This window comes from Urocitellus parryii, chromosome 10 (assembly GCF_045843805.1).
Source record: "Urocitellus parryii isolate mUroPar1 chromosome 10, mUroPar1.hap1, whole genome shotgun sequence".
NCBI lineage: Eukaryota > Metazoa > Chordata > Mammalia > Rodentia > Sciuridae > Urocitellus > Urocitellus parryii.
Window position 1 is genome coordinate 103,715,230 of NC_135540.1, and position 26,912 is coordinate 103,742,141.

General features: G+C 36.6%; 1 protein-coding gene across 1 annotated transcript; it reads right to left on the reverse strand.

Annotated features, from left to right (window-relative positions):
* Positions 1-9,070: 9,070 nt before the first annotated feature.
* Exoc1l (exocyst complex component 1 like) lies at positions 9,071-25,741 on the reverse strand. The gene is made up of 3 exons (XM_026385174.2): positions 25,621-25,741; positions 14,637-14,767; positions 9,071-9,337 (listed from the first exon to the last, which is right to left on the reverse strand). Exons 1-3 carry the CDS (start codon positions 25,739-25,741, stop codon positions 9,071-9,073), a joined length of 519 nt encoding a protein of 172 aa, XP_026240959.1.
* Positions 25,742-26,912: the final 1,171 nt, after the last annotated feature.

Below are 26,912 nucleotides of genomic sequence, written 5' to 3' on the forward strand. Positions count from 1 at the left end.
TTTTCTCATCTGTAAATTAAAAATAATAGAATCCATCCTGGGCTCATTTTTTTTTTTGGTTTAGGGGTGAAAAAAATTGAAAACAGTGTCTTTTCAGTGATGATTTTGTTTTCAAGGGTTTTTTTTTTGTTTACCATTTTAATCACCTTAAAGTATACAGTTTGGTGATATTAAATATATTGATAATATTGTGTAATCATTACCACCATTTTTCTAGTGAATTATTTATCTTGCAAAACTGAGGCTCTGCATCCATTAAATAAGAACTCCCTACTCCCTTCCTTCCAAACCCTGACATCCACTATTTTACTTACTGATATTTTCTGTGTGTGCACGCACGTGTGTGTGTGTGTGTGTGTGTGTGTGTGTGTGTGTGTGTGTGTGTACTGTTTTCTTTTAATAGGATTCTTTTGGGAGGGAGTATAGAATAAGATGATTTTTAAATATTGCATAAGATAACCAAATACTTGTCTTTTTAAGCATTCCTACAGTATCTGGGAAATAATTGTATTAATCCATAATTTCTTGGCCCAAACTTGCCCAAGAAAGGAAAAATGTTAGCTCTCACTTCATGAATAAGCTGTTCTCAGAGGTTTTAGAAAGAAGTCACTAAAGAGTCCATCAGTTCTCTTTTATTACAATTTCATATAACCAAAAACTGTTTTCAGGTTTCTCCCACAACTAGACTTTGAGGTACTATATATATTTTGGTGGGGGAGGACCAGGGATTGAACTCAGGGGTACTCAACCACTGAGCCACATCCTCAGCCCTATTTTGTATTTTCTTTAGGGACAGGGTCTCACTGAGCTGCTTAGTGCCTCTCTTTTGTTGAGGCTGCCTTTGAACTCGTGATCCTTCTGCCTCACCCTCCGAGCTGCCAGGATTATAGGCGGGTGCCACTGCACCAGGCGAGGGTACCAAGTTTTTAAACTGAAAAAAAAAAAAAAAACTTATTAGATTTGCAGCTTCGTAGACTTATTTGTGCTTTGCTTAAGGATTTCTAAAAAGTACATTTTGTGAGTATGAAGTATGGCAAATATCAATGAAACATCATTAAAATTTGTCTCCTTATAAAAATCTGAAATAATATAATTAATAATGTAAATATAATAATATAAATATAAAATAATATAATCTCACCTATTTCAAGCAAGGAATATTTATAAAACATCTACTGTGGTAGGTACTATATTATGTGCCATGAGAAACCCCAAGATGAACCCGTTTTCAGTAGGCCTTCAGAGACCCTGGGGTGAAAATTGATGACCACGGGACATATCCTCTCTGTGGGCCTACCACTTCCTTGCTCATGCACTGATTTGGTCTGAATTTAAATGAAGAACTCCTTCTAACTTTTTAATAGCAAAAAATAAAATAAAAAGGCTAAGCAATATTTATTGTATAACTTGAATAACTCCACTTAGGGAGATTTCCAGAGTCCAGATAGGCAGAATGAATCCTGTATGACTACCATCCTCCTAATACCCATCTAGGTGAAGAGACAAAGTCAGGAAGGGCCCAGACATGTGAGAGTAGCAGGTGAGCAAGAGAAGCAACATTGAATTATTGGTCTTTATTTTCTCTATATTTGTTTTATACATTCATATCCTTGATATGATCTTATGGTTGGTAGAGTATATTTCTCTGCCTTTGGACTTGGGGCTTCACCTAGTGACTTGCTTTAAGCAATAGCTTGCTAGTAAACATGATGTAGGCAGAAGTTTGAAATGTGATTGCATAATCAGACTGGTCCTTGTATCTTTGATCACAAGAAGAAAAAATTGGGGGTAGTCATTGCTCCAAGGAGGAAGGGATATGTGGAACAAACAAACCTAAACCCAACTAAAGGTTAGAAGCCAGTTCAGCTTAGATCTGCCATACTGAAGTCAGTGAAGAGATGCTTGAGCAAGAGCTAAATGCTTATTTTTAAGCTACGTAAATTTATGACCATTTGTTACATAGCATTCTTGTGAAAACAGGTAGCTGATTAAAAGAGATGCTCACAATGTGGCTAAGAGAGGGTATAGACAATAGCTCAAGTGTTTATTAGTGAGAACATTTGTAGGTACTCTTCATGAGTGCTGATGAGGGTTTATGAAGGAGGGAGCCCTTGCCCACTGTTCCAGAATTTGGCAGGGTGCTGAGGTTATAGAGGTCACTTGTACATTGTCATCTAAACAATGTCTGGGATAGGAATGATTCTCTTTTAGATGTGGTGCACTTGTATAGTGTACTACCTGAGAGCCTATATGGGAGACTCCTATCATTCTTGCCTTCTAGTTCCTAGGAGTTCCAATTGCTTGCAGAGGCTTAAGTTAAAATGAACTAAAAGTAAAAATATATTGCCAGATGTAGTGGCACACACCTGTAATCCCAGCAACTCAGGATGCTGAGGCAGGAGGATCTCAAATTCAAGGCCAGCTTCATCAAGTTAGCAAGATGCTATGTCACTATAAAAAACAAAAAGGGTTGGAAGTTGAGGATGTAGCTTGGTGATAAAGCATCCCTGGGTCCAATACCCAGTACTAAAAAAAATCTCTCTCTCTCTCTCTCTCTCTCTCTCTCTCTCTGTGTGTGTGCGTGTATGTGTGTGTGTGTGTGTGTGTGTGTGTGTGTGTGTGTGTGTGTCTTCCTCTGTCTCTCTAAGAGTATGGAGAAGGAAGACATTTACTTGTGGAATTAAACTTTAAAAAAGTGAAGAAAAGAAGAGAGAAGGCAAGGGAGAGAAAAGGCACATAAGAGGAAATAACATAATCAGATTTTCAACAGTACCTCTAAAGTCAAATTTCCTTTATAAGAATTATGTTTCAAAAATAAATAAACATATATTGAGTGTCTCCTGTGTATAATCCCAAAGTGAGTAAGATACTATCTTTATTCTTTCTATAAAGACAGCACTCTAATATAGGAAGTAGTTGCTTTTGCTAACCACAACCTGAATTTTTTTTCCCAAGAAGCAAACACATGAGCTATTGGATCGGGTTTTATTACTTGGAGAGGCACCCCAGGACTTGGAATATGATATATAAGATTTTTCTAGCACGTTTTCTAGCATATAGTATTTACTGCCTACTTTGATAAAAAGGTACTTATACTTCTTGTCCCTCAATTCAATCTATACTAAGGTTATAGACTTGGGCCAGCATCACAGAGGTGATGTGCCTTCCTCCTACATTACATCAGTGGCACGCAACACTGATAAGTCCCATTACTCACGTGGTTAGCTTTGACCACCTGGCCAAGGTGATGTCTTCCAGGTGTCTGCCACTATAAACTGTTTTTTTCCTTTCTAGTCAATAAACATTTTAGGGGAGAGACTTTGAGGTTATGAAATCACACAGTTTCTCCTTATACTTTCATTAATTTAAGAATTCATTTGTTGATCTTACCTGCAGCAACTGTAACTATGGTGTTTGGTGGTTTCCTATTTTCTAATTTGGTCTACAATTATTAGTTTTCCTCATTTCTTCCACTTTTGTTATTTGGAATTCTTCTGTAAGCAAGTATTGTCCATCCACTCATCCATTCATACATTTCTATGAGAATAGACTAAGAGACATTTATTTTACTCTTTGAGTTATGTTCTAATACTATCATTGTTTTCTTGCCTTAAGTTTTATAGCACTGGCCATTGGGAGCTACTTTATTTTATAGAACTTCCTTATCCTCTAGTACTACAAGAAATTCTAGACACATCTATTATTTCCCCCCTGCTCCAGCCATACCCAAGACACTCTGGCTCCTTTTTTTAAAAAAGTGATATTTTAAAATGACCTTCAATTTTTTTTTGTTTCAGAATGATAGATGCATTCTAAGTATTTTATTATGAAAATTTTCAAATATAGAGAAACTTGTATAATAAACTCCTAAGGATTCATGATCCAGTTTCAACAATGATTAATATTTTTCCAATCCTATTTTGAATTCCCTTCCCTCGTTTTTCCCCCAGTGCATATCACAAAACTAGTAAATATCTTAGTATCTGTGTTTCCTAATTTAGAAAGATTTTAAAAAGCACACCTAACATGTCATTATCACGTTGATTAAATCAACGATTTAATTGGTTGTTTTAAAACTGGCTTTTCATGCTTGTTATTTCATATCAGGGTTCAAATAAAGCCTATATAGTGTATTTGCTTGCTATATTTCCTAAGTCTCTTTTATATTAAACAGTGCTCCTTCTTCTTTTCCCCCATGTTATTGGTTTTTACAGAAACTGTAGATAGTCCTGTAGAATTTTACACATTCTATATTTGACTTATTCCTTCAAATTCAGTAGCTAGATCGAGGGGAATAATTAGATTCAGGTTCATTTTTAGGTAAGAATTCTTTATTGTTAGTGCTGTATACTTCTTACTATATCACTACATCATATTATAAATACTTAAGGATTGCTGATTCACTTTTATTAGCATTAAGATTGCTCATTATGGGGTGGGGGTATGACTCAGGGGTAGACTCCTATGTATGTATCCTGCCTTCTCTATTTACTCTATCCCTGGGTTCAATTCCCAGCACTGAAAACAAACAAACAAACAAACAAACAAAAAGATTGCTCTTTGGGTTTAAGTATCTGATTCTTCCATAACCTTTCTCCTCATGATTTTAGCATTCATTGGTAATTGTTGCCTAAATCCATTATTTCATTAGAGATTGCAAATGGTAATTTTCTAGTTCTATCACTCTTATTGCATTTATTATTTGGAATTATTCTTTAAAAATTTCCCTTATCTTCTGTCATCTGGAATAGAGCTCCTATAGGAAATGCATAATGCATTTTTTATCACTTTCAAATGTTACAGTGGTGAAAATTGAGACTTATTTCTTAGTTATTTGAGTGTCATGGACTTACATATCTGAATATTTCATTCTATTACAATCATTTTCTTATGCTCAAATTGCCCCATCATAGTCTGGTAGAAGCTACTTTATCTACTTTGCTCTTATTTTAGTGTCAAAATAATACTCCAATATAACTACTAACAATTATACTTATAAATAGTGTTTTCATTTCGTTGATTTTGACAAGCATAATATGTGTAAGGATTCTCACTGTGGAAATGTACAAGGCAGCATTCCTCTGGTGACCAAACTCCAGGAGGATAACAGGCGTCCAGTTATCCACACTTGGAATATTCTACAGTTTCTCCCTGGAAATAGTAAGATGACTAATGCATGCTCTTTGCCTAGCTGCTATGGTAATGACCTTCATTGGGAGGCAGTGTGCTAGAGTCTTATCAGCCTCAACCTTAATCTCAGACACTCAGCTTCTGGGAATAAAGGAACTCTCTTAGACAACACCAATGTGTCACTGGTCCTACACTTGCCCACATAACTGTAACTTTATACAATAAGCGATCAATGACCCAGTGTAACCTATGGTTATAAACAAAGCTGGCAGTTTGGACAAGCAGCCCCTTTTACTTTGCCCCCACACCTTGCTTGCTTCTGTCTCTTTGTTTTTCTTTACACATATGTACTCATGTAACCATCACCAGGACAATCAAAATATATCTGAATATATAAACAAACAAGGGCTAGAATAAATGTAAAAGTAGAACTCCAACCCACAACTTACAGCATTCAGCCCAGGAAACCAATCTACTACATGCAGTAACCAGTCCATGAAATAGTTCAGGCAACCAAAAATGACCAGGACTTGATTAATAATTGGCAGCTTCCCTAATTTTTGGTCTCCTTCTCCTGTGATGGGGATCAAACCCAGGACCTGCACATGGTAGGCAAGCACTCTTCCTGAGCTATCTCTCTCACCTTAAATATTTTGCTTTTGTTAACAAAGTCACATGCCTTTGCATGTGTCATTTTATAGTTTTGCCAAAGTATCTTTGGGATAGAGTTCTAGAAATAGCCTTGCACGTCTGGGTCAAAGAGTAAATGTATATGTAATTTTGCAAAATATTGTCAAATTCCTCTCCTAGGGATTTTGTATAATTTTCCATTCCTGATAGTAATGAACGAGGACTATTTCTATATCCAATGGAATATTGTCAAAAAATTAAAAAATTTTCCAATCTGTTAGATGAGAAATGATATTGCTCCATAGATTTCATCTGAATTTTTTTCATCGTGGGCAAGGTTGAGCATCTCTTCATATGTTTAAGTGTCATTTGCAAATCTTTTTCTGTGAACAGTCTGTTCACATGTTTTGCCAATTGGAACGTTGGTCTTTTTTTACCCCTCAAATTTAGAAACTCACTACATATGAGGGATATTAGCATATTTTTGTATAAGTTGCGATTTTTTTCTAGTTTTCAATTTGTTATTTGGCTCAAGCTATAGTTTTTTCCATACATATTTTATGTAAGTTTCTTAAATTTTTAGTTAAGTTAATCGTATTTTTTCCTTCATTTCTGGATTTTGAGTGATCACTAAGAAAGTTTTCCCTGTTTTCAGTTTATAAAAAATTCATGCATACTTTCTTCCTATAAACTTAAGGTAGTCTTTTCTTCCTTTTTAACAGCTTTATTGAGATATAAGTCACATTCCATACAATTTACCCATTTAAACCTCCAAGGTTTTTGGCTTATTACATTACTTTTAAAAAGTTGTAATTTTTAAATTTGCATTTTTAACCATTTTAAATTGTACAATTTGGTGGCATTAATACATTCCTTCATCATATGTTGTTTAGCATCACTATTTCTAAAACTTTTTCATCAACCCAAACAGAAACTCTATAACCATTAAGGAACTCCTCCTTCCTTTCTCCTCCAAGTCTCTGGTAACTTCTGACCTATTCTGTCTCTGAATTGGCCTATTCCAGAAATTTCCTGTAAATGGAATTATACAATTTTTGTTTTTTATTTAACTTAGCATATATAATGTTTTCAGAATTTATCCATGTTTTAGCATGCATCAAAACTTCTTTCCTTTTTGAAGTTTAATGATATTCCATTGTATAGTTATTCTACATTTTGTTTATTCACTCATCTACTAATGGACACATGCTATTTTAATCTTTTGCTATTGTGAATAATGCTGCAAATAATTCAGAAAGCCAGCCTACTATGAATATTACTGTACAAATATCTATTATATATTTCTGCTTTGATTTCCTTTTGAATTTCTTTGAATACCTCAGAATGAATTGCTTTTGGACATTTGGTAACTCTGTTTAGTTTATTTTTGTGGTGCCAGGGATTGAACCAAGGACCTTAGGCATAAGGCAAGCAATCTACCAGCTGAGCTATATCCCCAGCCCTCTGTTTATTTTTTTAGGGAACCATTTGCATGGATTCAGCTTGACCCCACCGCAGCCATCTTGAGTCATAACCGCCATGACAACTCATGAGTAACCCTGGTAGGTTTTCCCTGTATAGTATAAGTAAATGAGACCATTAGAGTGGTATGTACAATGCTACGATTGGACCCTGACTGGATCCTGGCTCTGTCAACATCAGGAATGTAGCTGAAATCTTTGATAAGATTTATCTTAAGATAAACCATGCACATTCCAGCTTGGATGAGTCCACTTTGTTCTGACCATTATTTACACCCCTCCTTCTGACCCAAACTGTGGGAATCCAACTGGTTTCTCTGCCACCCAGGACTGTCAGTGTGTCCTTAGTAAATTGCAATCTGTGAAATCCTGGATCTTTCTGCCTCTTTTATTTGGTCTCATGACACCAAGGGGCCAGTTTCATATACCGTGCTGGGCTGTTCTAGAACACTGCCAAATTCTTTTTTTTTTTTTTTTTTTTTTAGTGGCTGCATCATTTTACATTTTCAGCAGCAATAGAAGAGGGTTTCAATTCATCCATGTCCTTGCTAATGCTTGTTATTTTCCATTTTTGTTTTTTTAAATTAAAAACAGCCATCCTCATAGGTATGAAGTGATATTTCTCTTGACATTTATGGCTTTGATTTGCACTTCCCTATTGACTAATGAGCACCTTTTTGTGCATATTGGCCATTTATATATCTTCTTCGCAGAAAGCTCTGTTTAAGTCCTTTGCCCATTTTAAAATTGGGTTGATTTTTTTTTTTTTTGGTTACTGAGTTGTAGGAGTTCTTTATGTATTCTAGACATTAAACCTTTTCTGAAAGATGATATGAAAACATAATCTCTCATTCTGTAGGTTGTTTTTTGCTTTTTGGATAAAGTCATTCAGTGTAAAAGGATTTTATTTTTGATGAAGACCAACGTATCTATTTTTCTTTTGTTTCTCATTCTTTTGATATTATAAGAATTCACTGCCAAACCAAAGTCCTTAAGATTTACCCCTGTGTTTTCTTCTAAGAGTTTTATATTTTCAGTTTTTATGTTTAGGTCATTTGTCCATTTTGAGTTATCTTTTGTATATTGTATAAGGTAGATGTCCTACTTCATTCTTTTGTCTGTGTATATCCAGTTTTCCCAGCATGATCTGTTAAAGAGATTATTCTTTTCCCTTTAAATGGACTTGGCACCCATGTAAAAAATTAGTTGACCATAGACATATGGATTTCTTTTTGAATTGGTTTTATTCTAGTGGACTCTGTGTCTATCATTATGCAAGCACCACACTATTTTGATTACAATAGCTTTGTATTGAGTTTTGAAATCAAAAGTGTGAGTCCTCCAACTTTGTCCTTCTTTTTCAAGATTCTTTTGCTATTTGGAATCCCTTGCAATTCCATGTGAATTTTGAAGATTGACCTTCCATTTCTGTAATAAAGGGTGTTGGAATTTTGTTAGGAATAGCATTAAGTCTGCAAATTGCTTTGGATAGTATTGCATCTTGAAAATCTTGTCTTCTTATCCATAGACATAAATGTCTTTCCTCAGATCCAGGTCTTTTAAAAGTACTTCTCAATTTTCTTTAGCAGAATACTAATTTAGTCAAAGCCATGCAACTTCCTTCCAAAGTTACCACGAAATACATTGCCCCAAACTCCCAAATGTTGAGAGATGGCATTAAAACACATTTCACTGAAATCCACAAAGCATTCCTTTATTTTCATATAAATAATAGCCACTGATGAAGGGAAAAATAAAATTTTGACGATCAGCATTTACTTGAGGAACCATTTTTGTAAGACACTGATGAAGGAATATGGAATACATCTTCAAAGTGGCAGGGGGCACAGAGATAAGCACACCAAATTAAAAGCATAAAAGCATATTCTCATGAGAACCAAGCAATCCTTGTTGTTGGAGGACCAAATGGAATCATCATTAATGTAAGTAGAATCAAAGTTCACAATCTGCAAGTCCTTCTTGAGGTATGCATGATTCAGCTTATTTACAGTTCTAGCAAAGGAATATTTAGAAGCACAACTATATGCTTCCAAACTGTACACTTTCTTGAAGTGCAGATCAAAAAATGGATTGTCCTAGAAGAGAAAGACAGGAATGACTTAGTTTATAGCCATGAAAGTAGTTTCCTGGATTCTCTCATATTCTCCTGGATATGTCTATTGAAAGTGACAGTATCAAATATATTTTCTAAAATCTACAAATAAGCGTTCCAAAACTACCTGCTTCAAATGTAATTCCTTCTAAAAAATAAACAAGAAAGATTATTTTTGAAACATCTATGTCTTGTCAATTATACACATGAAAAGAATGTCATAGAATGTGTAATTATCACATATTCTCTGTGTAGTAAATTTGAGAAGATGGGATGGATAGAATAAACCCCCTTACAGACTTTTGGGGATGGAGGTAGAGAAAAGCATTTTTCTCTGGTGTCTTTACTAGGAGTTTGGTCCTCTGTGATATTTAAAAGGTAAGTGGGGGAAATGCAGGATGGCTAATTAGCATTTGACATAGTACAGATGGCCAATTTGATGACTTTGCAGTTAACAGCAAGGAGTAATCTTTGACAATAATAGCAGGGACCATTAAGTCATTTGACAAACTGCTAGAATGCCTCTTAGTGGATGGCTCTAGGTTCTTGCAATATGTCTAGTAGAAATGCTTCAAAAAAGAGTAGACATTAAACCTAATCTGGGTCTTACATATTGAAATAATGATAATTGAGCCTGGAGTAGTGGTGCACACCTAGAATCCCAGGCAACTTGGGAGACTAAGGCAGGAGGAACTCAAGTTCAAAGACAGCCTCAGCAATTTAGCAAGACTCTGTCTCAAAAAGAGATTGGGAGGAGGGGGGAGAGAATAATAATAATTGCTATTGTTATTAGTAGTAGTGACAACAGTGCCTTGCTGGTGACACAGCTCAGTGGTCAAGTACTTCTGCAGCATATGTGGAGCCCTAGATTCAAGTCCTAGCACTACACACAAAAAACTATATCATGCATTTATAAAGTGTACAAAGTGTATTTCTGTTTAGAAAATATTTACACAACTCTCCCTCATTCCCAACTCTCCTTGAGGGCAAAGGTTTTGCGTTCTTTGTGTTCCTCATGCTCATCCATGGCAATTATTGTTCTCAACAAATGTGTGTTGAACTGATCTGAAGTGCTTCTATGTAAGAGGAAAAATGAAAGTAAACATTGCTTAAATGACAAAGAGGCAGAGAGGGACCAAACCACACAAGAGTGTAAATTCACTAGCAAGTAGCTTTTAAGCATTATATACAAATAACAACATATTTTCAAACAGGAAAACTCTTGCAGAAGGCCAGAAAAAGAACATGGGTTTTGAAACTAGAGGACCATTTTGACTCTCTGATGTAACCATGAGCAAACTACTATCTGATCTCTTACTTTTCCATTTTAGTTAGGGTTGCCCTACAGTTTGAAATTAATCATATAAAATGCCTAGTATGGAGCTTAATAAATGATCATTCCCCAATCATCTGTCCCCAAAGATTGTGATACTGGTGTTAATACTGCTTTGCTTTGTACCATTATTTTTTTAAAACAGCACTTTAAAAGGAAGAAATAAGGGTGTTGTGATTTCAAAGGTAGTGCTCCCTTAGCCATACCTTGAATTTTTTTTCTAGCTGTCATACATTGAAAGACAGTTCTGCAGAGACTGTCAAAAGGAAATCCCCATCCCACCACCAGATAGTAATCATGTTCCTTAGATAGTTTTCTCTTCCATTTGCTTCTTGTCATGTAGAAAATAGCCTTCATGTCTTTGAGATAATGAGGATTAATCTTTGCTTTAGCTTAATAATTGAAAGGACAAGCGTGCATGCACATAGAATACAAGTCCCTTCCTTTCTTCATCTCCCCCCTTTCTTTCTTTGATAGAATTCTAGAGCTAAGAGGGGATCTCATAGATTATTTAGTAATTCCTTATTTATAGATGAGATGATAGTTTCCAGAGAGGTGAAGCACAGGCCACACCTAGAGTTAAGAGGCAGAGTCAGGACAAGAACCAACACCCCAGCTGCCCAGGCCCAGCTTTGACTTCATTATTTTGTCTCCTGTTGGATCAGTCAGTCTCCAAATCTAAATCATTTGATTTATGCTTTATAAACTGTCTTCAATTTCAATTCCACTCCATTTTACACTTGATAATTTTCTGGCTTAAAATTACTCTATTGACAATTGTATCATTGCCATTGAGAAAAATGTAGTAAACACTCCTTTCAATTGAGAGAGAGAGAGAGAGAGAGAGAGAGAGAGAGAGGAGAGAGAGAGAGAGAAAGAGAGAGAGATGACTTTCCTATATTCCTAGAACATTCAGGATATATATATATATATATATATATATATATATATATATATATACATTTATATTTATATATATTTACATCATTGTAGAAAATAAATGTTTTTTTAAAAAACTCTTCTTAGGATATTATAGTTTTCTTTTGACAGGACTGATGAAAATATCCCAGGCACTGGCCAAATTTGGAGACATTATGACACCACTAACATTTGAGAACACGAGAAACAAAGAAAAGAAAAAAAGAAAAATGGGCCAATAATTGGGTGAGGGTGGTTAATTTCTGAACTATGGATTGGTGAAACTGACCTAGATTTCTGTTAAAATTTGGTACAGTATAGAAATCTGGCAAGTACAGAAAAGTATAAAAAAGAAAATAAAAACTGTAAAATTTTTAACCTTGTTATATGGGGCTGTTTCCTATATACATGCACATATACACATACATGTAACTACATGTATTTTCCAGCATTAAAATTTAAGATTTAAGCCAGGCATCATGGTGCACACCTGTAATTCGAGTGGCTCAGGTCAAAGTCAGCCTCAGTAAAAGCAAGGCGCTAAGCAACTCACTGAGACTGTAAATAAAATACAAAAAAAAAAAAGAGGCTGGAGATGTGGTTCAGTAGTTGAGTGCCCCTGATTTCAAACACCAGTACTAAAAAAAAAAGAAAGAAAAAATTAAGATTTAGATTTCTATAATATGATAAAATAAATATGCAGAATTGACACTATTTTAGGAAAGCTTTGTTTTCAGTTGATTTTTTTAAAAACTTATTAAATAGTGAATAATTATGTTCTGAGGTATTCTTCTGGAAATCTGTTTTGTGATGGCTACATGCTATTCCATCTATGGATATGCAGCAATAGGTTTAATTGCCTAACATCGAGGTAAAATATATTGTCAGAAAAATATTACTTGACTGGATACAGTAGTACACGTCTGTAATCCCAGTGATTTGCGAGGGCTAAAGTAGGAGAATTGCAAGTTCGAGGCCAGTCTCAGCAACTTATTGAGGCCTTAAGAAATTTAGTGAGCCCCTGTATCAAAATAAAAAATTAAAAGTGCTGAGGATATGCCTCAGTGGTAAAGCACCTCTGGGTTCAACCCTCAGTATATATATATATATATATATATATATATATATATATATGTGTGTGTGTGTGTGTGTGTAATTAGGAAACAAAGCAATGAAATCCAGCGCTTTCACCAAGGAGTCCTGCCAAACACAGCAAGCTTGAAAAATAGGATTTCTAGGTGTTAGTCAAGGTAATAGCAGAAGGCATAGATAGACATCCAGATTAGATCATTAAGCAGAGTTTATGGCTGTTACTGTATCCTCTGAGCTTAGCAGGACCTTCTGTGCTATAAATTCTGATAGAGGACTGAACAAAGAAATTAATAAATATATGAATTTGTGGAGGTTGAACAACCAATCTAAAGAAGGCAAATTAACAGATTTCTGAGTAAAGTCTAGCTCTATCACTTAATAGCTATGTTACCTTGAGGAAATCTATTAGTTTTTTTTTTTTTTTTTTTTTTTTGGTGAGCGGTACCAGGGATTGAACTCAGGGGCACTCAACCACTGAACCACATCCTCAACCATTTTTTGTATTTTATTTAGAGACAGGGTCTCACTGCATTGCTTAGGGCCTCACTTTTGCTGAAGCTGGCTGATATTTAAAAATCAAGATATTAAAAGGTTTGGTAGGTTGGAACAACAGGCCAAACTAAGAATATGATATTTATTAGGATTAACAATAAATGAGCAGGGCACAGGGGCCATGCCTATAATCCCAGTGGTTTGGGAGGCTGAGGCAGGAGGATCTTGAGTTCAAAGCCAGCCTTAGCAACAGTAAAGCATTAAGCAACTCAGTGAGACACTGATTCTAAATATATATACATTTAGAAATAATATAAATGATATAAATACACACATACACACACACACACACACACACACATATATATATATATATATATATATATATATATATATATATATATAATAGGGCTGGGGATGTGGCTCAGAGGTTGAGTGCCCCTGAGTTCAATTCCTGGTACCTGCTCCCCAAAGGAAAAAACCAACAATAAATGAATTTTGCACACATGGTGGTGCACACCTGTATTTCTAGCAACTCAAGAGGCTGAGGCAGAAGGGTTGCAACTTACAATGTGCAAGGCCCTGGGTTCAAACTTCAATACCAAAAAAAAAAAAAAAAAAGAAAGAAAGAAAGAAAGAGAAAAAAAATGAGTTTTATTGAGTGCCTGATATCTATCAGGTAGAAGGCTATGACCTGGTCTCAAACTTTAGAAGGGGCTTTCCACTCAAAGGGGAGTTAAAGTAATACAATAACTGCAGTTTGTAGGGTTATGGCCTCAACATATTTACATCCACAATGAATGGGTGCACCAGGTGGGGAGTCATGAGTAGGACTTCACCTAATGGGAAATCTGGAAATGGGGTAAGAGCTGGGGGGGATTGGGCATTGTAAACTTCAGGAGTCAGTACTTAGTTAGGCATTGTGGGCATATAAAGTTCAGGGACAGGATGAACTCTCCCTCTCCAGAAGACTCTAGAAACAGACTGGGAAAATGACTAGTTAAGTGGACAAGAGGGGAGAATCTTTCTTGTCTTTCAACTCTAAGATTCTAGGATTTCCAAGCACTATGATCCTTCTGCAGGGTGAAGGCGGCTTGCTGACAGAGGGAAGGAATCCTTAAAACCTGCAGAAGAAATTGGAGAAAGTGATGGTGGGAAACGTAATATGTTTGGGAAAATGGCATTCAGAGTTTTAGGCCTGACTGACTGGTTTACTCTGTTAAGTGGACCTTGGGAAAGATGCTTTTAAATTTAATAGACAAAACTCAAATTCAAACTCATAAAAGCAAAACAAAAAAGTAGATCACAGGAAATTAATCCATACCACTTAAGAACAATATGTCATTTTAACACTTAGTACATGACAAGAATATATGATGTAGGATATTGAGCATAAAGATCACCAGCATATTGATCTCACATCTCCCTTATGAAACATAATACTTACAGTGTCTGCTTCTTTTCCATCAATCATCTGCAGATCATTCAAAGACCACTTTTTTGTTACTTCATATTTTTCATCTAAACCTATTCTGTAGTGTTTCACCATGATTATTTTCACTTCTTCATTTTTGGTCACTGTAGGACAGAAAAATTCTTAGTTTTAGAAGACTATAAATTATTCAAGTTACACTTTTCAGGATTATATATACACTTTTTATATAATGATCTTGAACCCACATTATAGTTTTGGCCCAAATTTGAGACCTGATGTAGTTGAACCTTTATGAATATGCCCCCCCAAATTTGCTCCACATGTTAAATTTATTTTTGCAGCAATTGTGGTTCTATACTGCCACAATAGTATTTGTCAGATAGAACCCTGAGCTATGTGCTTTGAGCTCTTTGTGGTAGAGAATGCGATTCAATGTGGGGCAGGAAATAAGAGGCCTAGCATTACAATACAGTCAGTGCCAAAGTGTTTACCAGAACACATTATAATTTAAATTCATGACAGTATAAGCAAGTGAGGTAAGAAGAGCAAACAGTTCTGCTCACATAGCAACACAGGACAGTACTTCGGGAACTGGGACAATTTCTTCTAAATTTGCTGTGTGAAATCATGACCACCACTGTCCTGTTTGATGTTGTTGGAGATTTTTAATCCTCTCCAGTATGCCTCTTAAATTCTAGTGTTCTAAATGATGCCTCCAGCACAGAAGATTCTAGTACTATGCTTTGAAAATTCAAGGAAATCTTTGCTTATTTTATGTGAACAAAATGAGGGAAATAATTTTCTCATCTTAAAATCGTTTCTTTGGTTTCACATAAACACACCAGAATAATCAACATTTGATTATAGAGTTTCTGCTTTGAAAATTACCAGTGAGTTAATCAAGGAGGATTTCCTTACGAGTACTTGCTATTTGCTTGATAGATTATAGATGCCAAAGGGGAGACAAGTAAGAGCCTGCCCTCTAGTAACTTATGGTTTTGTTCAGGAAACAGGGCTAACATACATATATTATAAAGAGGTGACATATAGGGATCAACTGTCTAAAACTTTCTTTCAAGGTAGCTAATGTCACCTAGAGAGCTGCACAAGCTGGTTCTGTCTTCTAAGAATGAGAATTTGTTTGGGGGAAGATTCTCTTTTGATTCTGCTATGGTTTAAATGGGTCCCCAAAGTTCTTGTGTTGGAAACTTAATCTCAGTGCAACACTAGTCTGGCCTGAGACACAGGAGGCTGGTCTGGACCTCAAAGGCTCCAGAAATGGGGTTGGGGAAGGGAATAATTCTCCTCTGAAAGTACAGGTGATACTGAAATCAAGATGACCATTGGATCTCAGAGTTAACAACAGGACCGGAGAAGAGATTCTGAGCAATTTGACAAATCTAAATGAGGGCAAGGTGACAGGCGGCCAGTGCAAGCTCATACTGCAATACCAAGCCAGTAGGTCTCCTTCTTCTATGAGTTAGAGACTCATAAAATGATACCCTGTTAAAAGAGTATTTTTCTGGTGGCCGTGATGCACAGGATACATTAAAGAAGAAAAGAAAGAGGAACCAGAGAGCCCTGGAGGAGGCAATGTGGCTCAGTGGGTTATGGCACCAGATGTTCAGGAGTCAAACTGGTAACACCAATATGGTGTGGCTCAGTCACTTAATCTCTGGAGAGGATAAGCCTCATTTTCTCCTGCCATAAGGCAGACGTGAGAGTGATATAAACTTTATCTACTCAAGATTAAAGTGGATAAAGTATGTAAAGGACTTAGGATAGTGTCTGACTCATGGTGATTGCTGAAGTGTTTTGCTTGTTTTGCAGGCTGTGGTGATAGCCAACGCAGGGGATGAAGGTAGGGGAAACAAGCGGCAAATCTGAGTAATGTTTAAAATGAGGCACTTCAGCACTTGGTGGAAAGCAGACACTGGATGCAAGCCCAAATAGCAAAGCATGGAGGTTGAACTGGCTGGGTGGAATAATGAGTTTTTTTTGTGTGTGTGTGTGTGTGTTTGTGTGTGTGTGTGTGTGTTTGTGTGTATGCCAGGGATTGAACTGTGCCATATTCCTTTTTTTTTTGGGGGGGGGGGATGTACCAGGGATTGAACTCAGGGGCACTTGAACACTGAGCCACATCTCCTGCCTTATTTTATTTAGAGACAGGGTCTCACTGAGTTGCTTAGCACCTCACTTTTACTGAGGCTGGCTTTGAACTTGTGATCCTTCTTCTCAGCCTCCCAAGCTGCTAGGATTACAGGCGTGTGCCATCGTGCCCAGCTCCCCAGTCCTTTTTATTTTTTGTTTTGAGACAGGCTCTCCCTGAGTTGTTTAGCACTAAATTGCTGAGGTTGGTTTCAAATCTGCCATCCTCCTGTCTCAGCCTTCTGAGCTGCTGGGATTATAGGCATGCACCACCACACCTAGCTTAATGAGTTTTGTTTTTGTCATACACATAAGGTATTCACAAATTAATTCAGGAGAGAATGAGATGGGAATTTTGTAGTTTAGGAATGGAAATAGAGACTGGAGGGTTTTGAGTGTGGAGAGGTTTCCAAGACCAGGTGTATAAGAAAAGAGCAGAGGAAAGGGATAAGAGAAAGTGGAGAAGAAAGAGATGTCAGCAAAGGGTCTGAGAAGAGGCCTCAGAAAAGACAGATCAGAGAGTGCAATGCCATGGAAATCAGAGGATGATCTTTTTCAGAGGTTTGGAGACAATCCTGCGAAATCACTTTGTTAGGTAAGGTGGAGTTCAGCCTTGGCACTGAATCTGACTTGGGAAGGTCATTAATTAGCACGATGAAGGCAGTTTCTCTATAATGGCAAGAGCAGAAGATGGTTTGCAGAGGATTCCTTTGTGTGCTACTGTATACAGATTGAGTACACATTCTGTGCCAGTTCCTGGGTTAGGTAAGATTACACAAGGTAATAAACATGGAGGCTAAAGGCTATGACTTAGACATATTCCAAGAGTTCAGAAGAAGACAAATGGTGCATTTCAGGGTCAAGGGAGAAATTGAGGGGCATGTCTAGAGAGGACCTCAAGATCTTAATCCAGGATCAATGAATGACTCAAGAGTCTGAAGTCCCCCTGTAGCTGTGAGGTGCTAAGCAACTCAGTGAGAGCCTGTCTTTAAATAAAATTGTGTAGAAGTTGGTGGCCTTCTGCCATCTATACCACTCTAGCCCTAAAAATGTCTATCTGTACAGTTCTAGATGTCAGCTTTGCAAAGAGGAAAGGAGGGGAAGAACTGCCATCAGGCTGGTGCACTGTAGTGGAGGCAACCTTAGTGAGGAAAAGATCTTAGTAGCTTGTCACAATTGCTAAGCACAGGATCTTGGAGGAGGTTCCTTCAACCAGAAGACAGTTGTGTCTTCCCGACAGAAGCTGTACCTCAGAATCAGAGGATTATATTCTTGTTCAGCTAGATGTCTCACTAAGCTACTTTAGAGGGTGAGAGAGAATGGGGGTGGAGAGATAAGGAGAAATACTTGGACACTCTAAGAAAATGTAACTTTCAGGGAGCAAATTCCACTGCCTCATCTACAAGTTATGATAACCAAATGATCAAAGATAAAGGCATTCATTCAATTCATTAAGTTGATATTTATTTGAGTGCCCTTTTTTTGTACTAAGCATGGTGTTAGAAATTGGGATTTATGTATATAAATAGGGATTTATGTATATAGATGACTCTATGACCAGTGTGATTCTGCAATAGGTACAATCAGAAAAATGAGAAATTATGCCCCAATGATTCAAATGTATGAATTGCCAAGATCATTGTAATGTCATGTGTAGCTAATAAAAAAAATTAATTCCCCAAATTAATTCTCACGGAGATTGCAGGGGATGGGGGCTTCAGAAAGAAAACCGATGCTGACGGTGCTATGAATGAGTCAGGACACAGAGGGACATCATCGTCTGACTGGTCATCAGGAGGAGCGTCCTGAGGGAGGTCATCTGAGCTGCAAAGGTAGGAGTTAGTAGAATTAAGAAAAGAGTAAAGGGGCTCTGAGAAGCACAGGCACAAAGGCATGAAGTGCCTGACACTTTTGAGTCATTATAAGTATTTGTTGCTGTTGGCAGCAGCTGTGAGCGTGGCCAAGTGGAAGGAGGCAAGTTTAGCATGGGTTAGTCCTGGAAGGATCTGGAATGCCAAGCTATGGGATTTAGATGTTATTCTGAAAGCTGTGGTAGGTGGCGAGGAAGTGTTATTGAGGGATTTTAAGTGAATGGACAGGCAGGGATTTAAATTTTAGAAAATTCTTTTGGAAGGGCTGGGAATGTGGCTCTGTGGTTAGGCCTCTCTGGGCTCTATACCTAGTACAAAAAAAAAAAGAAAGAAAGAAAGAAGGAAGGAAGGAAAGAAAGGAAGGAAGGAAGGAAGGAAGGAAGGAAGGAAGGAAGGAAGAAAGAAAGAAAGAAAGAAAGAAAGAAAGAAAGAAAGAAAGAAAGAAAGAAAGAAAGAAAGAAAGAAAGGAAAATTCTTTTGGAACATTCCACAAAGGATGGGTTAGAGGTTGAGAAGAGAGAAAGGAGATGCTAAGCAGTTAGAATCTACCAGTTATTGAGTTTGCTTACATTAATGGTCACTGCCCTACCAACACAAAGCTAAGAAAATAAAAGAACATGCTTTAAAGATTAAACTTTTGATAAAAAGAAGCAGCACAGAGAGACTACAGCCTCCTTAATTTGACAAAATGACTTCCTTTAGAACTAAGGAGGCTCCAAGAATTCTCTGTAGCCATAAGCCAAAGAAGTCTGCTCAGGCTGGAGTTGACCCAATCCCTAAATTCCGTACTTGAGCTCTGCTGCCAGCTCAAATTAAATGGCCATCACCACATTAAGGCACTGGCAAAGTGGAAACTTAGCACATCGTCTTAAAACAGAAATGTGTTTACATAGTAAAAACGATAGAGTGTCGGTTTCACTAACATCAGAGCCTCTGTTGGAGAATTATGGCTTAGGGAATGATATCTGCAGATGCAGGGAACTTCAGAATTAGACTGCTCCACTTTTAATATTTTAGTCTACATTTCCAGAATTATGATCTTAACTCCATAACAATCTTTTTTTACCTTAAGTTTAAAAATGAACTTTGTCATTGATAAATACCTCTATTATCATGACAAAATGATGGATATATTCATGAGTCAGTATTGGCAAATCGATCCAACATGATTTGGCAGAATAGAGGAAAAATAGTAGCAAATAAGTAATTTGCATAGGAATGCTTTAAATAAGTAAGATCCTTTTATTTTCTAATCCTAGGTTTATATAATTGTTTTCATTATTTAAATTAAGTAATAGGAAAAAAATTACCACCAGATATTGAAAAAGAGAAGCCTTTAGTGACATGTCACAAGGCACTGATGATGCCTTGGGGTTGTTGAGTAGGCAGTCATTAATGCCACCTAAAAAGTAATTTTCAAATAACATTTTTTTCTAGAAATATTTTTATAAAATCAATTTTGGGGCTATACTGGGTATCTTTAAAATATTAAAATGACTGACAGTAAGCAAGTTAGGACATGAGTTATTGATGTACTCTCAGAAATAGGAGAGAGAATGGAAGAGAAAGAAAGTGCTTTTTGTGGAAGCAGAAGAAAAGAAACAAAGAGGGCCGTCCGCTAAGGCTCAGGCAAGATTTGTTTAATGAGCTCCAAGCTAGAACAGTCTCAGAGCACCTTCTGAAAGCAACAGAAGAGAGTGGTTGAGCACAAGTGACCTGAATTTAAAGTTCTCATTTGTCACTTGCTAGTTGATGATTTTGGGCAAATTATTTAGTAACTGTAAGCCTCAACTTTATTGTCCACAAGAAGTGGCAGATAAGATAATGCATGGGGAGTTCTTAGCATAGTCTGGCGTGTGTGTTAAGAAACACAGTCATCTTTCTGGTTAGAAGCAGTGTCACAAAGTGGAAAGAACTTGGGTTTTAAAATTAATTCCTGTGACCGTGGGCTAGTTACTTTACTTCTTATGACCATGGTTTCTCATCTGCAAAACAGAAATTTAACTGCATACAGTTGTCATGAAGATGAAAACGAATAATGTATAGAAATGGAATTAAACAGACTTGTGCCTAACAGTCTGGCTGAGGTTTTTTTTTTTTTTTTTTGATACTAGGGATTGAACCCAGGGCACTCAACCACTGAGCCACATCCTAAGTCCTCCTGACTTAGCTTCCCGAGCTGCTGGGATTACAGGAATGCGCCACCACGTTTGGCTATGCCTGACACTCTGTAGGTATAATTTACAACTATTTATTTTATCCTCTAATAAATAAGGCCATGCTAATAATGAAAATATAATATTTTAATATTTTTTTCCCTTAAAAGCTCTGCTATGAAGTTTCTGTTCACCTTACAATTGATGTGACTTGGACCTTAGAATAGGTGGAGCATATTGATTTCCACATTTAAATTCCCAAAGTAGAAAATTACCAAAGGGAAAATCTGTCTCAAGAGTGACTAACTGATGATGTTATTGTAAGTCTTTGATTTTATAGATAATGATAGTATTCCACTTCTAGTATCCAAGTCACCAACCCTTTCGGGTATAAAAGCTAAGTCATAATAAATACAAGGTAACAAGAGATCCCAAAGGGAACATTTCTGTGTTGTACTCTCCGCTTATAATTAATCTGATTTGGAGAGTCAGAATACAGAATATTTTATTTACATTTCTCCATAGAGATATTTCGTGATGGTCAATGAATGTGTGATGTACTTTGCTTGTGTGAGGGAGTGTCTGGGTGGGGGGACTTCAGCAAAAATAATGAAGCATTTTTCTACCTTTAGATACAGAGCAAGATATACCTTTTATTTTAAGGTATAAAATTGACTTTGATATTCAAGATTTGTTCCTCATCTCATAATCTTGATGAAAACTAAGTTTTGTGGTTTTATGATATTTGTATTTTATTTTTAGTAAAGTGTACTTTTCATCAATCAATCCCATATTTCTTCTTTTCCTAATTTGTTAGAATAGAGAATAAGTGCAATCAAATTAGAATTTCTCCAAGTGCTCTCTTTTCAAGAACAGAGAACTATATTGTTGTAAAACCAAGTGAATTCATCTTTGAAAGGAAATATAGGTTGTGAATGGGAAGATATATCAAAACAGCCTTAAGTAAATCTGCAACTTGAAAAATAAAAAAAATGTACTCTCTTCTGCTCTGTTGTCAGAATATGTGCATAGCTGTTTGGATATAATTTGACCCACACAGTTGTTATTCTACCACTATTATAGCATCTTTTGTTTGTTTCTATGATGTCCGAGGGATTGGACCCAAGACCTTGCACAGGCAAGCACTCTACCACTGAGCCACACCCCCAGCAAAATAACATCTTTAAGTGTCTGAAAACTTTTCAAAATGTCATCCTATATTTTCATTCTTAAAAACACTACAATACTTAGTGACTTGTGGTAAAAAAAAAAAAAAAAAAAAAAAAAAAAAACACTACAATAATTTGTTCTCAATTTAGTGCTGGAAAGATTAAACTACTATCTCCCCAGATAACACTATCATCATGAAATGAAAAATTTAAAAAGTAATTTAATTTTGTAATTTGTTTATAAGATTTTGGGAATTCACAAATTTAGCAACAGTGGTTCCAAATGAAGCCTCAAAAATCACTTTTAGCAACCCCCTTTGTTTGTCTTCATATTCTTAATTCTCTTTTGTAAATGATTTGTCAAATTGTTAGGTTCTTTGATTCACAGAGGAAAAAAGTTCTGCTTTGATATCAAAAATTAATATATGTAGAAAAATTACACATAATATTTTCATAATTCTAGCAAATGCCCTTAATTTCAAATTAATATCTATATATGGAAATTGTTTTCGAAAGACATGAGAATACCTTAAAATAGTCTATGTCTTAATAGGCATATAATTTAAAACATAGTATACAGTATACTCCATTAATTTTATATCAAATGAACATATTTATATACCTTTACTATATATTTTATTCTAACTACAAATGCATATTTATAATATAGACCTACATACACATATTTTAGCATGTATTTTTACAGTAAATATATATAAACATTTTAATTTATTGTTGATGAATTTTAAAATTTTATTTATTTATTGGTATGTGGTGCTGAGAATCGAACCCAGTGCCTCATACATACTAGACAAGCATTCTACCATTGAGTCACAACCCCAGCCCACATAGTAAATATATTTTTTCTGTACATTTTAAAAAGTGTAATGCTATCTTTTTTAAAAACCCACCTTTCATTTATTGGAATATAGTTTGTCGTTATTTTTTTCCTAGTAAGGACTTTGTAGGGGAGCACTTCATGCAAACATAGGCATTTTAATTTCCATTTCAGAGGTGTTAACACTGATGCCAGAGATGTTAACACTGATACCAGAGATGTTAACATTGATGCTATCTTGTCCCAAGTTCATAGCTGATAGGCAGACAAAGCAGGGCCAGATTTTACAACTAGATTGACCTGATTCCAAGCATTCCAAGGGATGTGTTAACCATGCCCTGCTACCTCCCAGTTTTGGCTAAGGTTTCAATATGCCATTTCAAGTCTGTTGGAGTGTCCTGAACCCATTTGTATTCTCATTGCTCTCTCTCAGGACTTGTCCCTTCCTAGTGCCTGCACCTAACAGACCTCCTACCCCTTTCATGAGATGCTGGTTTTGACCGCCAATGATGATGGTGTTGGAGGACTGGGAAGATAATCCCAGGGAGAAAAGGACATGTAAACTCTGAAGTGGAGGGAACTGAGGACCCAAGACATCCTCAATGTGTATCCCAGCACATTGGGGGAAATTGGATTACTGACATCTGCATTTTACATTGGTCAGGTAATCATCAGGATTTAACAGTAAATGACAATACTCTGGTTGTGAGACTCCCTCAGAAGGACAGACTCCAGTCAGATAAGTAGAAAATTTTGCCAAGTTTCAAAAAAAATTTTTTTTCTCTTCGGCACTGGGGACTGAAGCCAGGGTCTTGGGCATGTTAAGCCCATGCTCTACCACTAGGCTTCACCTCCTGCCAAATATATTTCTTTAATTTGAAAAATGCATTATATGATTTGACTACTCTGGACCTGTGAGCCTTGCAAATTTAGAACTGTTAGATTATAGGGTGTGCAAGGAAATCAGAACTATGTGACTTCTCCTTGAAGGGGAAGAGCCCTCCAAGGATAGTAACCTGCCTCAACAATTTTGATTCAGCTTGTTTGATTCCCATTGATGGAAGTTTTCTGAGTAAAACATAGCCAAAGATAAGATGGTCGAGCATTATTTAAATTACTGTCCTGCCAAAATGGGTTTGTAATGGTCATAAAAATGTGCTATATTGGGGGGAAATGCTCACAAATTGATGGATGTGATATAGAGGAGAAAAGTTAGTAAAAAGTTAGTGAACTTTTATCTGAAGTATCATAAAATTGTCTTCTTTCTCATCCCCTCCTTTTGCACCAGGAATTGAACCCAGGGGCTGTTAACCACTGAGCCACATCCCCACCCAGGTTTTTTTTTTTCTTTTTTAACAGGGACTCGATAAGTTGCTTAGGGTCTCCATAAATTGCTGAGGCTGGCTTTGAACTTGTGATCCTCCTGCCTCAGCTTCCTGAGCCGTTGATATTATAGGCGTTCACCACTGTGCCTGGATTTCCTCTTCATTTTTGAGAGGACCTTGTTTTTTCTCTTATATATGACAGAATCTTTGAATCAATTCCAAACATTTAATTCAAGGAGATGTTTCATGAGACAGTGATTTGGTGGTTAGGATACAACATGGAGTCTTACTTAAATTGTTTGATTGACCTTCCCCCATAATTTACATTCTTTGTTTTTCCTGAGCTGATTACATTTTTTTCTATTTGTTGATATGCCCAGTTCCCACACTTTATATGTATAGCAAAAGAGGCTAAGGTGTTCAATAAATATTACTCTTCTTAATACTGGGCAAATATGACTGTATTTATTAGAAATTATTATATTTTTTAAAATTCAAGCACTTAACTTAGAGATATTGTACTTCCCTTACAGTACTCCCTCTTGTTACCTTTGGAAAGGCCTTCTAAGCCAATTATCAGGAAAAGAATTATAACAAGTTCTCTGAAAATAGGGGTGCACTTTAAAAAGGAAAGTCCACAACGAACACCAAGTTTCTTTTCTCCTAAGCCTCTGAAAAGTATTCAAAGGCACAGACTGGGATATTAAATTCAATAGTGGCACAGACATTTCTATCTAAATTCAACACAAAAAAAGTCACAGTTTTCAGCAAACTATAATTAAGTGAAAAAGCCTATTCGTGACAATTTTCATAAATTTTAAAATGCTTGTTTTACTTAAATCCTTTAGAGAACATTCCCTTATCCTTAAAGTTCCATCTTCATGAGCTAGTTTCTATCATTAAAGGATTGTTTTTCATATAAGAGAAATATTTTTTAAAGGCTCATTTCTGTCTTCAAAACAGAAAATCTAAATCCCAGAAAATCTAAACAAATAAATGGAACAAAAAAATAAATAAAATAATAATAATAAAAAAAACTAAGGTTTTGTTTCTTTCCTAGGATGAAAAGAAAATTCCAGTCATCTAAAATGGTTGAAAATAGAGATGTATAACTCAATTCTTCAATGTATTTAAAAGTATACAGAGAACTCCCTGTTGAAGTTTTAAAAATGAACTCTTACACAATAATGAGCTCTTACATACCACGAGAGTGAACTAAAAGATTAGAGACAAGATAATCAAATCAGAAGTACATATTCAGTTTCATTTCTGAACAAATAATCAAAAGATTATGATATCATTTTTCTTTCTTTCATTTTAGCACTTTAAGAAAAATTCAATGGAATCCCAATTCTCAAACTAGGCACAGTTAAACTCTATCACAAGAGGCACACATGTGCTGTATAAGAAACACAGACAAACCCCCCCTACCACCCAAGCATCTTTAGATGACTTGCTTTTTGAAATGAGAACGATAAGAGTAGATTACCTGACACACAGAGGTAGTACCTGTCCTGCACCGAGAACTCAATTTCAATAAACTCATATAGATTCTGTGAGAGTGGCTTAAACAGTTTCTTCTCCAAGTCCTCCTTCACCAATGATGACATTTCCTCCAGCTCCCCTTGGCCTGATATTTTGGTTCACACTCAGGCTTGCTCTCCTTTTGCTCCTTGCTGCCTCGTCAGTCTTTGCAATCCTCCCAGTTTACCCGCCTTTAACTTCTCATTTGCAGCCAGAACCCAGGCTCCAGAGAGTACCGTGGGGTCAGTCCCTCACTGCGGTATTTGCCCAGTGGCAGCAGCGGCTGCAGCAGCTAAAATACAGCAGTGGCACTAGCCCCACCGCCAGCCTTGAGCATCCAGCCTCAAGCAGGCTGCTCTCGGGAGCTCTCCTGTGGCTCGCTGATGGGGAACGTATTTATGAACGCCGAGCCATATCCACAGATCTACTTGTGGAGTCCCCTGGTTATTCCAATCTAAGTACCCTTTCCCCTTTCACAGCAGCACTCGGCAGAGAAAAGACCACCACTGCAGCTGGATGCCATCATATAAATCAGCTGTCTGGCTCTATTGATTGGGATCATCTTCCATTAAGAACTTTGTTCTCATCCGCCAAGGAAAAGGCATCCCTTCTCGCTCTCGGTATTTTCAACAAGTTTCTTTTCCCCACCTGCAATGTGTTCAGACCTTTGCTTCCAATGCTCTAAAGATTATGGATCTAAATTGTCATTTTTTTTTTAATTTTTCAAAATTATTTTTTAAATGGACATTTAAATGGGATCATTTTAATACTATGTATTCCTTCACTCACAGATGAAAATATATTAGGTACTTACTAAGGGAAAGCATTCTGTTTGCTTCTTGGGAAGTTTCTATCCTCAAAGAGCTTATGGTCTAATAGAGATAAGTACACCATATAATTAACCCAGATGTGTAAAAGTGATACATGGCACCAAACAGAAGGGAAAACAGACTAGGAAATGTACCTTTTCCTGAAAAGAACAGAAGAAGTACCATGGGAGAGTCTGGAGCTGGGAGAGTGAGAGAAGAGCATAGAGGTGGAGAAGGAGGGGCATATTGAAATGGAAGGAGCACTGTGAGCTGCATCAGTAAGCATAGGGTGGCTGAAGGTGTCCTCTCCAAAATTCCATTGCTGCCAATGTGGTAGTATTAAGAGGCGGGGCCTTTAAGAGGTGAGTAGGTCATGAGGACTTCTCCCTTAGGAATGGGATAAAGGCTGACAGGCTTCCCACAGCCTTCCTCTGGCTTGCCCTTCTGC

Coding starts and splice junctions, on each gene's coding strand:
- Exoc1l (XM_026385174.2), bottom strand. CDS start 25,741: ATGTCATCATTGGTGAAGGAGGACTTGGAGAAGAAACTGTTTAAGCCA. Junction 14,768..25,620: donor GTACTACCTCTGTGTGTCAG/GTAATCTACTCT, acceptor TCTGTCCTACAG/TGACCAAAAATGAAGAAGTG. Junction 9,338..14,636: donor ATGGAAAAGAAGCAGACACT/GTAAGTATTATG, acceptor TTTCTCTTCTAG/GACAATCCATTTTTTGATCT.